At 56.0% G+C, this 16,033-nt stretch overlaps 1 protein-coding gene across 2 annotated transcripts in view; it reads left to right on the forward strand.

The window, feature by feature from the left end:
• Window positions 1–12,890, forward strand: part of HECTD4 (HECT domain E3 ubiquitin protein ligase 4) — a 177,053-nt gene extending 164,163 nt beyond the window's left edge. For both annotated transcript variants that reach the window (XM_040619910.1, XM_040619909.1), the window contains exons 67-76: window positions 1,967–2,157; window positions 3,154–3,300; window positions 4,088–4,207; window positions 4,849–5,004; window positions 6,540–6,643; window positions 6,806–7,027; window positions 8,560–8,726; window positions 9,105–9,300; window positions 9,906–10,128; window positions 10,617–12,890. In XM_040619910.1, the coding sequence (XP_040475844.1) occupies window positions 1,967–2,157; window positions 3,154–3,300; window positions 4,088–4,207; window positions 4,849–5,004; window positions 6,540–6,643; window positions 6,806–7,027; window positions 8,560–8,726; window positions 9,105–9,300; window positions 9,906–10,128; window positions 10,617–10,753 (1,663 nt within the window). In that variant the 3' untranslated portion in view covers window positions 10,754–12,890. The remainder of the gene's footprint in view (window positions 1–1,966; window positions 2,158–3,153; window positions 3,301–4,087; window positions 4,208–4,848; window positions 5,005–6,539; window positions 6,644–6,805; window positions 7,028–8,559; window positions 8,727–9,104; window positions 9,301–9,905; window positions 10,129–10,616) is intronic.
• The last annotated feature ends 3,143 nt before the right edge of the window (window positions 12,891–16,033 follow it).

Below are 16,033 nucleotides of genomic sequence, written 5' to 3' on the forward strand. Positions count from 1 at the left end.
TTGTGGTTACGACCTTCACTTTGAGAGGTAAGAAGTTGTCCCTCAACCCAGTTGTTACCTTGTATAAAAATTGTTTCCGGCCACCAGAGGCATCCCCGAGAGAATCCTTGCTGGGAGCCGCTCCCTCTGCCGTTCTAAATGCCTGCTGAGTTTCTAATGTCCAGAATTGTCAAAGTGGGTTTTAGAGCCCATTTGGAAACAGACGGTTCTAAACAAAAAAATTCATCTGCTCACAGTTCTGGAGGTCAGGGTGTCAACAGGGTTGGTGTCTCCTGAGGCCGCTCGTTGGCTTGTGGACGGTCACCTCCTCACTGGCCCACGGCCCTGCCTGTGTGCGGGCGCGTCCCCGCTGCCGCCCCACTTCTGAGGGGGACGCCAGTCTGCTGGTCTGGGCCCTGCCTTGAGGACCTCCTTTAACTCAGTCACCTCTTTAAAGGCCGCGTCTCCTAACACAGTCACACGGGGGGGTTTAGGGCTTCATCACAGGACTGGGGGTGGGGGGCCGATTTCTCATTCCAAAGACTCTTTGCTCCTCGGAGTCCCACTTTGTCTCCGAGCCCCCATTGTCCGCCCTCCCTCCCTGCCAGGCCGCAGCTCGCCAGGTCCCCAGGGCCAAACAAGAATGGTTTCCCCTTCCTAGCTGTACGGGAGTCCCAGGCAGCTGTGCTGTGCTTACAAACAAGCAAACCCCCCTGGCCTCACTCTGGCGCCCCCCACCCCAGGCAGGGGGGGTCGGGGAGGGAGCGGCGGCCTGGAGCGCGCTCTTTTAAAACCCGTGTTCAGGGCTCAGAAATGGTTTGCTGCTTGGCACCGTCATTTTGTACCTTTGCGGAAGGCTCAGTGTCCGTGTCCAGACGAGTTTTCTGATTGATTTGAGAAGCCAGTAAGAGAGAGGATTTGGGGGCTTTTGAAAAGTAGAATCACCCGCTTTGGACTAGAAAGTGCATTCAAAGTGGGAAGGTTGCAGATTGGCCTGCAAGTGACATTTGTTACAGCTCGAGGGCTTGTTCCTGGGCACCTGGGGCCATGCGGGCGCCCTGACTGACGCTCCTTGCCTCCTTCCCGCACCCGGCCTAAGGGCCGCAGCCGGTGGCATCTGCCGCCGTCCGCCGGCCGGGAGGGGATCCCCTTCTGGAGGAAGCGCGCTCTCAGCACTGCTCGGGCGGACACGCGGCCTGTCCTGAGAGGCTGTGCCCCTGGCCGGAGGCACCCTGTGTGGCATGTGGCCCAGAGAGGGGCCGCGGGCTCCGAGCTGGAGGCGCCCATCGCCCCGCCGGCCTGCCCGCCTTTCTGGGCCACGGCTGACCGGGGTGGGAGAGGCCGCGTGGGCACAGGGGACGCTGCCGGCGGTTCTGCAGCCCGGGCCATCGCTTTGTAAAGCTTCAGTAAAGGTGGCTCCCGACATTTTCAAGGGGTAGGTTTTCTCAGTACTTAGAAGGGGGGGTTACACAAGACGTCTGCTTGTTTCGTGTTTCCGCATCACTCGGCGCCCGGCGTTGGGGTGGCGTGCGGTGTCCCGTTAGCTGCAGCGATGCGCTCCCAGACCCCTGTGCCCACGCCCTCGGCCGGGTGCCTCCCAGGCGCCCTCGGCCGGCTCTGGGGACGGCGCGGCTGTGTCGTCGCCAGCTGCATTTCATACTTAAGGACACCAGGCCTCGGAAAGCAGCTGTCCTTGAGGCCCAGGTCACCGGTGGCCTAGATTTCGGCCCAAGGACTCCAGAGCCCCGGTGCTTAGCCCTCCGCCCTCTGCCCACGCGCAGGAGGGAGGCTCGGTGGGTGCATGCGGCCGGGCTCTGGACGGTGGCGCCGCTCCCACCCTCCCGCCTGTGTGCTCGCTCCTCCTGGGCGGGGCGGGGGGGGGGTCCCCTTGCACCAAGATGCCAGCTGCGAGCCCAGGTGCTGTTCCAGATCCCCCGGGGGCTGGGACGCGGCCCCCGGCCCACCTCGCCCTTCTCGCCCGGCCCAGGTGTGCCTGCATCGATGTCCGACACGCGCACAAGGCCTCAAGGAAGTGGACGCTGGAGATGGACGTGGCGCTCGTGCAGTACATCAACCGGCTGTGCCGCCACCTCGCCATCACGCCCGCGCGGCTCCACCCCCACGAGGTGTATCTGGACCCCGCCGATGCCGCCGACCCCAGAGTGGCCTGTCTCTTGAGTATGTGGGCTCTGGGGGCGGCCCCTACGACAGTGGAGGGGGGGCGGTTAGAAGGACTAGAGGTGCTTTTCACGGCCATCGAACACGTCCTTAGGCTCACCTGCTGTGACCCTGGGGGCAGAGATGGCAGCTGCATTAAATGGGCGAGGCCTTACTCCCGGCCCCTTGGCACAGGGGCAGGCGCGGGCGGGTGGCGGCTGGGAGGCCCGCCTGGAGGCCACCCCACATGCCAGGCCCCCCGCCTAGAGGCCCCCACAGATGGCAGGCGGGTGGCGGGAGGCAGCGGGGATCAGAGCTGTCTCCTGCCTCGGAGGCATTCTTCAGCTCGAGACCGCGGTGTGTCTTCATTAAAGGCGAGGATACGCCTGCACGCACCGTGTGCACACAAGAGCAGGCGTTCTGCATAAATCCATCCCCGGGAGGGGACCCTCGTCCCGGCATGCTGGCTTGTTCTGTGCCTGTGCCGTGTGTGCCACGGGCGGCCTGGGCTTTTGCTCTTTGCTCTTGCACATACTTTGAAGGTAAACATGGGCCAGAAATCGTCCTGCTGTCATCCTCTCACAGCTGGAGAGGAGACAGATATGAGGACAAATGAGACCGCGTGCCAGTGTCTCAATGTCCTGGTCTTGACATATGCTGTCACTTTGGGGGAAGCTGATGAAAGGTACACGGGACTGTGTACTATTTTTGCAACTTCTAGAAGTCTGATTATTTCAAAAGTGGAAGTTAAAAATAGCATAGGCCACAGCCCTGGCCTGCCCTAAAGATAGGCTGAGGGGGCCCTTGGATTCCCCACGAGCCGGCGCCTCCCCCTCTGCTTCTGCTTGGCATGGGTTCAGGCAGATCGGGGGCACGCCCGCGCAGCCTCTGGGGGTCCCGGGGATAAAAATCCCCGGCGGGATCCTCCTGGTGCCCCCCCCCCCCGCCAGGGACAGGGGCCACTTGAGCTCGTTCCACCCCAAGAGCCTCGGCCTGACCGCCCCTCATGCCCTGCAGACGTGCCCATCGAGAGCCTGCGCCTGCGCTTCGCCCTGCTGCAGTCCCTGAACACCACGCTGGAGACCTTCTTCCTGCCCCTGGTGGAGCTGCGCCAGACGCCCATGTACACCCGCAGCATCGCCGCCCTGCTGAAGGAGGCCAAAGGTCAGCACCCAGCCCAGTGCCTGGGAGGCGCCCTCCTTACACGGAGCACGCTGGGTCCCGCCGGGCAGCACCTCCAGCCCAGAGCCGTCACTTCAGTTGCGCTCTGAAAAATTACATTCACTCAAGTTTTCAGGGGTGCCTGGCCGGCTCAGTCAGAAGAGCATGTGACGCTTGATCTCGGGGTCATGAGTTCGAGCCCCGTGTTGGGGATGGAGGTGACTTAAATCAGTTCAGTGTCTGGCTCTTGATCTCAGCTCAGGTCTCGATCTCAGGGTCATGAGCTGAAGCTCCACGTTGGGCTCCATTATTTAAAAAAAAAAAAAAAATAGAAGGCTCTGATTCACTGTCTTTCCCCTACATTCCAGAGATGATCATCAACAGCTGAGCACCTGTCCTTCCAGACTTTTCTGTTCACAAATACACACATGATTTTTTAAAAAATCAAAAGCGGGTATCCTAGCAGATGTTCTGTTCTGCGCCTTCACCTTTGGGATTTTATTTTCTCCACTTCATAAAATGCTACAGCAAACCTCCTCATACTTCCTGTATTTCTGCCAACGAGGTGTTTGCTGGGCATGACAGAGGCCGGGGTTCATAGGTTACCATGGAGGCAGGTACTAACAAATTGTCCCCTGGAAAGTCAGGGCTGTGTGCACGAGTGCCCCATTCAGGGGCCTGGAGGGCGTCCCATGAGAGACTGCACCCAGAGGGGGCAGGCCTTGGGGTGACAGGGAGGGAAGGAAAGCAGTCCCGTCAGAGCCTCTCCCCCCCCCATTCTTCCCTTCAGGGCTGATCTTTTATGACACGAAGGTGACCGTCATGAATCGGGTGCTGAACGCCACCGTGCAGAGGACAGCTGACCATGCGGCTCCCGAGATCACTTTGGACCCACTGGAAATCGTGGGAGGTAAGATTAGCTACACACAGAGCAGAAAATGTACGATAGCCGTGATTGAACAAACCATACGGTCGACTTCTTGAACATGAAAGAAGCCTCTAGAAGGAAGTACAAACATTCATCTGGCCGCTTCTGTCCTCCTCCCAAGTGTCCCAGCGTGTGGCTTCCACCTTCAGGGTCCCCTAGTGAGCCTGCATGCTGGGCAGCAAGAGGAAGGGGAGAGACAGAAGGAGCTCTCTGCTTCCCAGAGCCTCACCTCTCCTTCCCGTCACACTGGACAACTGTCACAGGGCCACACCTAACTGTGTTGGGGGGGGGAGGAGTGGAGACGTTCTGGTTGGCCATGGACTTGCTGGAATTGGGGTTCCAGCATTGAAGAAGAGGGGGCAATGGCTCCTGGGGAGGCGGCCATGGCCTATGAACACACAGCGTGGAGGGAATGAGAGAAGAGCGTGGATGGGGGGGGGCCTCCCCTGGGGACAGAGGGGAGGCATGGAAGACGTTCCAAGAGCAGAGAGAAGGCAGGGTGGCTGTGAGCCAGCGTCGGGAGAGGCCGAGAAGCAGACGCAGGCCTGGCAAGGCATCTGTCCCAGGGCGGGAGAGCAGAAGACGGTGCCAGGAGGCTTTGACTGCTTTCCGTCTCTTTCCAGGGGAGATCAGAGCCTCTGAAAACTCCTACTTCTGCCAGGCTGCCCGGCAGCTGGCGTCCGTGTCGTCCTCTCAGCTTTGCGTCAAGCTGGCCAGCGGTGGGGACCCCACCTACGCCTTCAACATCCGCTTCACCGGGGAGGAGGTCCACGGCACCAGTGAGTGCGCCCCCTGCCGGGCTCTGTGCAGCCGGTTCAGGGTAGAGGCTGTGCGAGGGTGTGGACATTCCTGGGGTTATTTGTAGCCTGCTCTGCAGAAGCCAGGACTGCCCCCAGAGCGCCAGGCCCGTCCAGCCCCTCCAGCCCCAGCCCCCGGGACTTGCCCCTGGCCTGGGCGGGAACGGCGCTTGCCAGCGACTTCCACCCCGCACCCCCAGGCTCGGGACCGCATCTCTGATCAGGGCTGAGTGGACACCGTGGAGACACCGTCAGTGCGGATTGGCCTCGTGCCCCACGAAGGGCCCCCGGCCGAGGGGTGGGCTGGGCTCAGAGCTTGTGTGTGTCCCATGAGAGACAGGGTGCTAGGGGAGCCCTTCTGTCACTTCACTGTGCGGCAGTGAGGGACAGCAGCTCGGAAGCTGCTCCCTCGTGACCCTTTAAGCTGTGCTTAGTGAGCCCCAGACATTCAGGAAACGTTTGATGAGAGAAGAGACCCAGTTCTTGAGCCGGACGCAGCGGGAAAGGCCGGGCCCTTGGGGCAGCTCTCTCTCCCATTCCCACTCGCATCCCGGGCACCCCGCTCCGGCGGGGCCTCCGGCCGGCACCGTGGCACCCTCTGGGCACCCGGGCCGGGCCCTCTCAGAACACTCGTACCCACTGAGCGCGCCGAGGGTGCCAGGCCCACCCTCCACACCTGACCCTCCTCATAGCACCGGAAGTGCACGAGGCCGGCATTGTCCCACGTGACTGATCGTAGCTTCCCCCAGGTCAGGCAGCTGGCTGTGGTTCAAACCCAGGTCTGTCCAGTTCCACGGCCCAGCCCTTGGTGGCTTCCGCAGGCAGAAATCTGCTTCCCCGTGCAAAATGAGCGAGGACCTCTGTCCCCAAGCAGCTGCTCTGCATGGCTCTGAGCAAGCAGCATGTGCGCACAGCTGTGCTCAGAGCCTCCGACCTTAGGGCCCTGCCCGGGGATGCACAGCGGGACAAGACCCAGCCACAGGGAGGCGTCGGCCAGAAAGCCAAAGGCATGTTTGGAAGGACAGAAGCCGGGGCCGTTTGTGGCCCATTGCCCTCTGCAAGCGCTCGTGCATCGGTCCGTGCAGTTTGACACTGGCTGGACGGACCCTGAGCACCTGGGCCTCGGTGGGGGGCGGTGCTGAGTAGGACAGGTGGCCCCGCTTTTGGTACAACCTGGAGCGACAGGCGCAGATCAAGCAAGCCTGCAAATCAGCGTGAGCTTGCAGCCGTGGAGACAGCCCAGTGCGGCTCTGCGTCGGGGCTCAGGGAATCCTCGGAGCCAGCCCCGGACGTAGGTTCGATTACTGTCCCCATTTGATGGGTTGGGCCACCGGGAAGTGAATCCCTGGAGGTCACCCAGCTAGTAAGTGGCACAACAGGACTTGACCCCTGGTCTCCCCGCCCTCGGATGAGGCTTCTCTCCCCTCCACCGTAGCTGCATTCAGGTTGGCGAACGAGCTGAGGTGCAGGCGGGCTGCTAGGGTCTCGATGCTGACAGGTGTCCGTGTGTCCCACAGGCGGCTCTTTCCGGCACTTCCTGTGGCAGGTGTGCAAAGAGCTGCAGAGCTCCTCGCTGTCCCTCCTGCTGTTGTGCCCCAGCTCAGCTGTGAACAAGAACAAGGTAGGACGCCCGAGGCGAGGGCGGCGGCGGGGCGCTGGCTTGGGGCCTTGGGGGGGTGCTCTTCCAGCCCTTCCCAGTCTGCCTCCCGGGCTGGGAGCTCTGGGCCAGAGGCCCGAGCGGCTGCAGGCACCCATGTCGCTTCATGTCTGCCTCCGCTTCCAGGGCAAGTACATCCTGACCCCCAGCCCCATCACCTACGGGGAGGAGCAGCTGCTGCACTTCCTGGGCCAGTTGCTGGGAATTGCGATTCGAGCAGATGTCCCTCTTCCCCTGGACCTCCTGCCTTCCTTCTGGAAGACCCTGGTGGGGGAGCCCCTGGACCCGGACCAAGACCTACAGGAAGCAGACATCCTCACCTACAATTATGTCAAGAAATTCGAGAGTGTAAGTGAATAGTACGTGCTGGGGACGGCAGAGCTCTGGGGCAGTGTCCCCGGGGCTCCTTGCTGCCTCCGTGGCCTGCTGTCCCCTGGTCCTCCGTGCCATGGGAGCCCAAGCGTCCACCTGAAGACCGATTGAGATCTCCCAAAGAACGTCAGGGAATGCGAGCCGTCTCTGCCAGGCTTACTTCATGGGGACAGAGGCCCCTCTGGCTTCTCTTCCTGTTCGATAGCAGCAGAGTGGGGGGTGACTGGTGTGCCCTGACAGGCCTCCCACAGACACAGGGTTGAAGGGTTCCCGGCAGCTGACTGAGCAGAGGTGACGGGAGGGCAACTCCTACAAGCAGACTCACTTTCACTTTTAAGAGCTTGGTTTTGGGGCCTCAGAGTGCAGGAGATTGGCCGGGGAAGGGTTTGGGAAAGTAGCTCTCCTCCTCCTCGTGCCTTGAGACATGCAGACAGCGAGAGCACAGGCGGTGTCTGGCCGTCCCTCTGCCCGCACAGCCCAGCCCCCAGAGGCGGTGCAGTCAGTGCCCAGGCTGCCGGCTGGGCCCATGGGAGCCGTTAGATCTGGCCACTGGCTCGCAGTCGTGGAGGCCGGCTGTGGGCCAGGCTCTGGGCTCTCACTGCAGCCACAGGGAGCTCCCCGGTTGCTCTCTGGGTATGTGAGGCAGTGTGTTCCAGAGGGCTGTGCACACACGTCCTCATGACAAGGGCAGAAGGGGGAGGACAATGAACTGTCTTAAGGGTCAAAGCAGGACAGCCCCCCATGGGCTAGGGACTTAGGAGTCCCTGCCAGGCACTGCTTTGAGAAGTCCTCCCAGGGCTATGGATAGCAGCAAGGGCCTGGGGCAGGCAGGGGATATAAGACAGAGTCCAGACAGACAGTCCAGGCAAGGCTTCTTTCTGAAGGGGTTGGACAAAGCCTCAGAGAGTGCTGGGATACCAGACTACACCAAGGTTGGGGCATACAGACCAGGAAGAAAGATTCGGAACTTCTGGCCCTTGTACCTGCAGCCTTCGCCATCCCAAAGTTAGATTTCTGTTTTCCTCTGGGCCAGATCCTATTATCTCCTCGGTAGCCCAGCGTGTACATCAGTGTCTTTTGGAACCTAATTTTGGTTTTTTAAATGATTTGCTTTTAAAACTAAATATGGATATAGATTTGGCTTCGGGCAAGGCTCAGTCCAGGTGTTCAAATGATCATCAATAATTGGTTTCAAGATGGTCCCAACAGTACAAGAGGTACCATCTCACTGGTGTGGACAAAACTGTAAAAGAGGGCTACTCCTTCCACATGGTAACAGAAAAAGCCCTGCAATTTGGGTCTCATTAGCCAGGCCTCAGGCACATACCCGCCCCTGAACTCATGGCAGCTCTGGGCAGGCCCGTGCCATGTGCACCTTCATGATGGTCAAGGGCAGCCCCCGTCCACACGGTGCCCGCTGTTTGCCCAACTGGAGATCAGGGTTCCATCTTCCAGGGGACCTTGGGAGCGGGTCAGGCAGTCAGCCTCGGTCTGCCTCTGCCCTCCAGATCAACGATGAGACCGAGCTGGAGGCCCTGTGTGCCGAGATCGCCTCCCAGCACCTGGCCATCGAGAGCCCCGAGGGTCCCAACAAGCCGTTCTGCAGGTTCACCTACCTGACCATGACGGGCGAGGAGGTGGAGCTATGCAGCCGCGGCCGGCACATCCCTGTGGCGTGAGTGTTGTGCCTGCGGCAGGGCTGGCCGCTCTGGCTGGCGGGGTGCGCGCCAGCGCCTGGGCTTGGGCGGCCGGGGCTGGGTTGGGGACAGATGGATTTCACCAGTGGGAGGAACATGAGGCAGGACATTGGGTGCCGGCAAGGATGGAATGTGTTCAGCAGAAGGCCTTTTAATAAGAAAAGCCCAGCTGGGAGGTGGGGGACTCCCGGAGGCACGAGAGAAATTGGTGGGGCTGCCAGGACCAGGACATCTCGGTCACTGGGCCTCCCCTCCTGCCTGAGACCTCCACTGGGTCCATGTGACCCTGGGACTGGGAGCAGCCCCACGGGCCGCCTCGGCATTCTCCCTCACCTGGGTCCCCCTCGTACCTGCAGGTGGGAGAACAAGGACATCTATGCAGCGGCCATCCGGAGCCTGCGGCTGCGGGAGCTGCAGAACCCCGAGTGTGTGACGGCCGTGAGGGCGGGCCTGGGCGCCATCATCCCCCTGCAGTTGCTCACCACGCTCAGCCCGCTGGAGATGGAGCTGCGCACCTGCGGCCTCCCTTACATCAACCTCGAGTTCCTCAAGGTCGGTGGCCTGGGGCCCGGCCGGGTTGACAGGCAGTGTGGGCGGGGGCCTGTCCTGGTACTTCCTGTGTCCCAGCACTCTGTCCTCACGGGGGGCGGGGGGGGCATGCTCACCCCATCTCACAGCTGAGTTAGCCGGAGCTTACTCGTGGCAGCACGTGGCAGGGTCAGCTTCGTACCCAGATCGATGGCCTCTAAGCCCCGGTCTTAAACCACATCCTGAGTGAAGACCATTCTCGCTGAGCCCCATCCATTCCCCAGCCTGGCCTGCTGTTGCCCGAGCCAGCTTCCCTCGGGCTGGACCCTGGCATCCCAGGGTTGCTTCTCGCCAGCGGCCAGACCTTGCCCAAGTGACTTCACATCCGTTGGGAAGGGTGACAGGACCCGCCTGGTGTGTCCATGGGGTAACCTAGGTTGAGCCTCTGCTGCTGGGCTTGATGTGCAGGCCGCAGTCCCACACACGGGTGCTGGGACGATACCTTCCAAGTCTTCATGACCCCCATGTCTGCGGCCATCATGTCCCTGCTGCACCCGCCTGGCCTAGGGAGTTATTGGGCTAGCAGAGGCCTGGGTCTGCTCACGTCTTGGGGGGCCTTTCTCCCCCAGGCCCACACCATGTACCAGGTGGGGCTGATGGAGACAGACCAGCACATCGAGTTCTTCTGGGGGGCACTGGAGATGTTCGCCCAGGAGGAGCTGTGCAAGTTCATCAAGTTTGCCTGCAACCAGGAACGCATCCCATTCACCTGCCCCTGCAAAGACGGGGGCCCTGACACAGCCCACGTGCCCCCATACCCGATGAAGATTGCCCCCCCAGATGGCACAGCAGGTACCGCCCTCCCCTTGTCATGTTCCAAGTCGGGACACAACAGGCTCTTCTCTCGGTGGGGGCTGGGGCTGCTGGGCCCGGAGGGAGGGAGGGCCTGTCACGTGCCTGCCAAACCTGACCTCAGCCAAGAGTCCACAGAGGCCCAAGGTTGACGTATTTTCTGATGTTTTAGAAGGCTAAAAATCCAGGAGTCTTTTAATTTTCCAACTTTTAAATGTAGAGAAATAAAACCCTCTGCTGGCCAAACAAAACTTCTCTATAACCAGATTCCCTCACAGGTCAACACTTTGGACCCTGTGCTGTACAGTTGTGTCTGCCATTTTCTCCTCCAGAATCTTCTTTTGCCCCACCCCTGCCCCTCCACCCGATGGGCCTTGGCGTTGGCTTAGAGCTGCCCAGAGAAGCAAACCTGGAAGCAAAGAGGCCGAGAGGCCTCCCTGGAATCGTAGCCCAGCCTCCTAACACTGGCCTGGTGGGGTTTTTTGCAGGTTCCCCAGACTCTCGCTACATCCGAGTGGAGACCTGCATGTTCATGATCAAACTTCCCCAGTACTCCTCTCTGGAAATCATGCTGGAGAAACTTCGTTGTGCCATTCACTACCGTGAAGATCCCCTAAGTGGCTGAGGGGAGGGAGCCCCAGACCGAGTCCGTCACCGAGGCACCGCACCGCCGGCTTAGGAAGCCTGCCACTGAGGGCACATCCCTCCGGGTCCTGCGTGAGGAGTTGGCGACATTTTGCTTTTCTGAACTTTTGTCCACATTCCAGGGCTTCCTGGAAGACTTAACCTTTTGTATTTGTATGTTTCGTGATGGGTTGGTTCTTTTACTACCTGTTTGTGGTATGTTTGTAGGATAGTTTAGTTCCCAGGCAGCCTGTGTCTCATTTGATCTTCCTGGACATTGTCTTTCACGGCCACTGGATTCTGATGCCATAAGGCCTCAGTTAGTTCCACATCATGGAACCACCCAGCAGGAAGTTGGTGGTGAGGTCCCAGCAGCATCCTGTTCTCTCCGCAGAGCATCTTCACAAACAGGTCTGTGGCCTGTCCCTCCTGCCTTGAGCTGGAGTTGATCCTGGATGCTCCCACAGGCCTCCTTCCATCTTAAAATGGTTGGGCCAGTTACCCAAATGTGGGAGACACACACAGGGAGCTTTCTGTGATAATCTTACAGCTTTAGAACCTTGTTTATGGTCTGGGTTTTTCTGAGGAAAAGCCCCCCAGTGGTTCCCCCCATCCCTTCTCAACCAGACAACCCTCTGCACTGTCTCCTCTGGGCCCCTGGTCTGACACTTTTCCACTGAGTGTTCCTCAGAAGACCAAAGGGTTCATCCCTGACCTTAGTTCACAGCCAGGTGTGTCCCAACTCCAGGAGTTGAGGACACCCTGAGGAGGAGGGACAGTGCTCGAGTGGGGGCCTTTTTCTGAGACTCTGATTGAACAGGAAAGCACAGGATTCAAGCCTACCCCCCCTTTTATACTCAGAAACAGCCGTTCCTCACTGCAGGGTTGGTGACTGGGCCACACACCCATGTTAAAAAGAGCTGACTGAGGTGCTCTGCTCAATTCAGGGTCTACTTCAGTGACTAAGACCTTCCAAGGACCACTGTGGGGTCCTTCTGCCCCCTCTGGCCAGGCCCGCCCCATACCCCCCTTGCTACCCCGTGTGAGCGTGTGTGCCAGGGCTGAGCTGCTCCAGGCTCACCCACTGCCCCAGTGCATCTGTGCCCCAAACAGGTCTTTGTCTGATGGTACTCTGTTCAAGAGCAGCATATGCCATCTTGTTGGACACTGTCATTTTGGGCCTTGCCAGTTCTCATGGAATTGCATCACTGTATTTATTGTATAATATTGTGAATACTGAAAGTTCTGAGTGAGTGCTGACTAGAAGGCTCTGGAGTGTGAATGCTGGGGAGAGAAAGCTGTGCTTTTCCTTTCTCTGCCGTGGCCCTGGCCTGTTGGGAAGATGTATGGATTTTAGAGTTATAGCCATTGGCATCCATCTCCTCCGACTCTTACTCTTAGGAAATGCATTAAGGACCATTATAGAAACGATTTCCCAACTTAAGGAAAAGCTAAAACCAGATCAGTCCTTCCGGCTGCATCGGTTACATTTCATGCAGGAGCAGTCCTGTCTGGAGGTGAGCACTTGCAAGCAGTTTCCCTGCTTGAAAGGAAGAGGGCTGGCCGCTGCCTCTTAGCGGCGAGAGCCCCGTTGACTGGGGGGGAGGGGGGGGTCACACCAGGATGTAGTCCTGACAAGGATCCTCTTATTTCTGCAAAATGAAAGAGCCTCTGGATTATTAGAAGTGATTCTTCCTCTCTGTATTTTCCCTTCCAGTCCTTCCCATCCCTTGAATGGACTCAGAAGTGATTCTTCCTCTCTGTATTTTCCCTTCCAATCCTTCCCATCCCTTGAATGGACTCAGAATTGTCAGCTACCTCCCCAAGGGGGGTCTGGGAAGCTTCTTTTGGCCCATCACTTGATATGATGACAGCTGTGAGTAAGATGTCTGCTGCTAACACGACTGCTTCTCCCAGAGAGCACATTGAGAGGTCCAGACCGATTCAAACCTTGGCCCTAAAAAAACCGTGTGCTGTAAAGTTACTTGATGTATATTTATTATAATTATTTATGGTTGCATTTAACAAAGTTTTCATTCAATTTGATGCTATTTACACCACTGCTGTGTAAAGGAAGCTCACTACAGGAAAAAAGTCGCACCAATAAATAACCTTCATCTAATTTTGATTTACCCGAAGAGTTGTGTGGTCATCTACTCACTGAGAAGAGCCACAGGCTGACAGGCTCGGACGGCTCTGCTACCGAAGTGCTATCCAGTAGTTAGGAATTCAGTCTCGGTACTTGATGTGATTCTTACTCCATCCTTATAAACTATCCTTTCCTCCCACTCAACTCCTTGAGGCTGGTTTTCATATAGAAAATATGATTGAAGGGATGGAAATCCAAGGTCAAAGCTAAACCTAACTCTGCATGTTCTGCCCCCTACTCACAGTGGAGCTTGTCTATACTCAAGCCAGTGTGAGGATTTTCCTCAAAGAGATCATTGTGCTGGAAGAGTCTAGGCAATTCTTAGACCACATATCCTCCCTTGGGAGCTGGCAGTGGATTTAGAACTACTGTACAAAAGGGAAATGCAGAGAAGATAAAAGACTTAGTGCTGCTTTCCTAAGATCGATGGTTCTGCCCTCTTCTTGCACAGCTGTCCCCATGAACCCTGTGGTCTGTATTCAGGAGAATCCAACCAGTCTCCTTGACCTGCTTATCACAGCCTCCTGCTCCTGGGGGTCCTCACACAGACCCACTTAATTCTTCTTTTGACCCTACCTTCCTTATACTTAATAAATGCTAACTTTTAGTGGAAGTACCCACCTTTGTCTTTATTGCAGGAAGAGCAGGGGTCCTCTTGGATGAGGAACAAGCAACTTGCCTCCTTCTGCCTGTTGCCCACGGTACTAGAACGGCAAAAGTAACCACTCACGGCTAAGAGAAGACTTCTATGGGACATGAGAAGTGGGGGAGTGAGGTGCCTCAGCTGAAGATACCTCACTGAGCACAGCAAGGATTCTCCTCTCCAGAATGGCTGAGGCCATCTTTTTAAAGAGCTGCTTCTTAAAAAACAAGTGTATTCAAAATTACACAGACAACGTTCATCCTCATTAGTCATCAGGGAAATGCATATTAAAAGCATGACAAAATCTATACAGCTACCACCAAACCTCCATGGTTGGGGGAAGATGTGGAACCAACCACACACTGATGTGGGGAATGTAACCTACAACTACTTTGGAAATCTGATATCGCCACCACACACCCCTTAAGACCAACAATCCCACATCTAGGTGTAAATCCAACAGGATACATGCACATGCTCGCCGAAAGCCATGCAGAAGAATGCTCACGGCAGCGGTGACAGCGCTAGCCGCAGTGGCACACGATGGAATGCTGTACGGGAAGAAAAGCAAACTACTGCTACGTCTAACCACGTGGAGGAGCCAAACACACAGTGATCAGCAAAAGAAATCAAGCATAAAAAAGTACGTAATGGTATAAGTTCATTTAAATAATACTGAAAATAGTGAAAAATAACTGATCTATCTTAACATGTCAAGATAGTGGTAGCTTTGGGTCCCAGAGGATAGTGACTGGGAGTAGAAGGGGTGTTCTGGGGTCTTGGTAATGTTTTTGATAAGGGTGGTGGTGACAGATAGTGTTCACAGTGGGCTGTATGCTACCATGAACTTTTCAGATAGTTTCTTAAAAATACATACTTTTAGCCAGCCAGACTCAGTACTTGTAACTCTTGATCTCAGGGTCAAGTTTAAGCCCCATGTTGGGCATGGTGCCTATTTAAAAAATTAAAATCCCAATACCTCAGTGCCCACCCCCACCCTCAAATACAAGTACACGAAAATAACATCAAGAAATAAAAGGACACATTCTATCATATTAATCCACAATTTCTGAAAGGACAACTATTGGAAGAATAAATGACTTTTTAAGAGCACATCATGGGAAGCAAGCTAATTTGTACCTCCCTTGAAAAAAAAGCAAACATCATAAAGGGAAGAAGGAATTAGAGGCCCCATGTGCCAGGAGAAAAACAAGGACTGGAAATTCATGTAAGAAGCAGAAGTTCAAGCCTACCACCCTGGAGAAAGGTAGGAGTCCTATTCAGGAGAAACCACCTGAACAGCTGCGATTCCAGCCCCACCCTAGGGTTACACAGGCTGGAAGACCCTTTTTTGGACTAAAGCAGAGATAAGACCTACAGATTCTGACAGCGGGGGCTCTCCAGTGAAAATGCCAGCCTGTTGCCCTACAGTGAATGTGAACAGTTAAAGAAGCTTCTCACTTTTAGTGCCCCAGTCTTAAATATAGACAGCCAAGAAACAGACCCAAGGAAGTCTATAACAAAATCCCAAAACAAAAATTACCGAGTAGAACAAGATATCTAAGAAACAACTGTGGCACAAAGTATGAGAATGAGTACTGCACAGGGCCGCCTGGCTGGCTCAGTTAGTGCAGGGTGTGACTCCCGATCGTGGGGTTCTGAGTTTGAGCCCCACACTGAATGCAGACATCACTTAAAAAAGTACTACATCCCTTGAGTAAGGGAGAAAAAGGCTGTGGGGAAGGATAAAAGACAGATTTTGGAAATATCAGAAATACATTTAACATAAGGATGAAAGGATAAAGTTGAGCAATTCTCCCATAAAGTTGGACAAAAAGAATAGAAAAAAGGATCAGTCTAAGAGTGCCAATATCCAACCATCACTGGAATTCTGCAAAGAGAAAACAGGAGAGAAATCACACACACACACACACACAAAAACTCTGAAAAACAAGAGGTCACAAGTTTCCAAAATGCTAACTGCCCAACCCTTTGAATGGAAAAAGAATCCACACCAACATACACATGGGGAAGTTTAAAAATACCAGGGATACACATCCTAAAAAGCTTCAAGGGGAAAAATCACATCCAAATCAGCATTAGGCTTTAAAACAATCTAGAAAGATAATGCTTTCAGGACACTTCTAATTCTAACCATGATAGATGAACAGAAACCAGACTTACCCTCCCCCTCTCAACAACTAAAACCTGACATGTGGGGCACCTGGGTGGCTCAATTAAGCATCTGCCCTTGGCTCAGGTCATGATCTCAGGGTCCTGGGATAGAGCCCTGCATTAGGCTCCCTGCTCAGTGGGGAGTCTGCTTATCCCTCTTGTGCTATCTCAAATAAAATCTTTAAGAAACAAAAAAACCCTGACATATACGGTTCTCAAAACATCAGGCAATGAAGGACAAAGCTCTGAGAGAAGAGAAATACTGTAGGTGCTACTATGGCCTCAGTATATGGTGTTGATAGTTTTCAGACAGC

This window comes from Ursus maritimus, unplaced genomic scaffold, assembly GCF_017311325.1.
Source record: "Ursus maritimus isolate PB19 unplaced genomic scaffold, ASM1731132v1 scaffold_33, whole genome shotgun sequence".
Taxonomy (NCBI): Eukaryota; Metazoa; Chordata; class Mammalia; order Carnivora; family Ursidae; genus Ursus; species Ursus maritimus.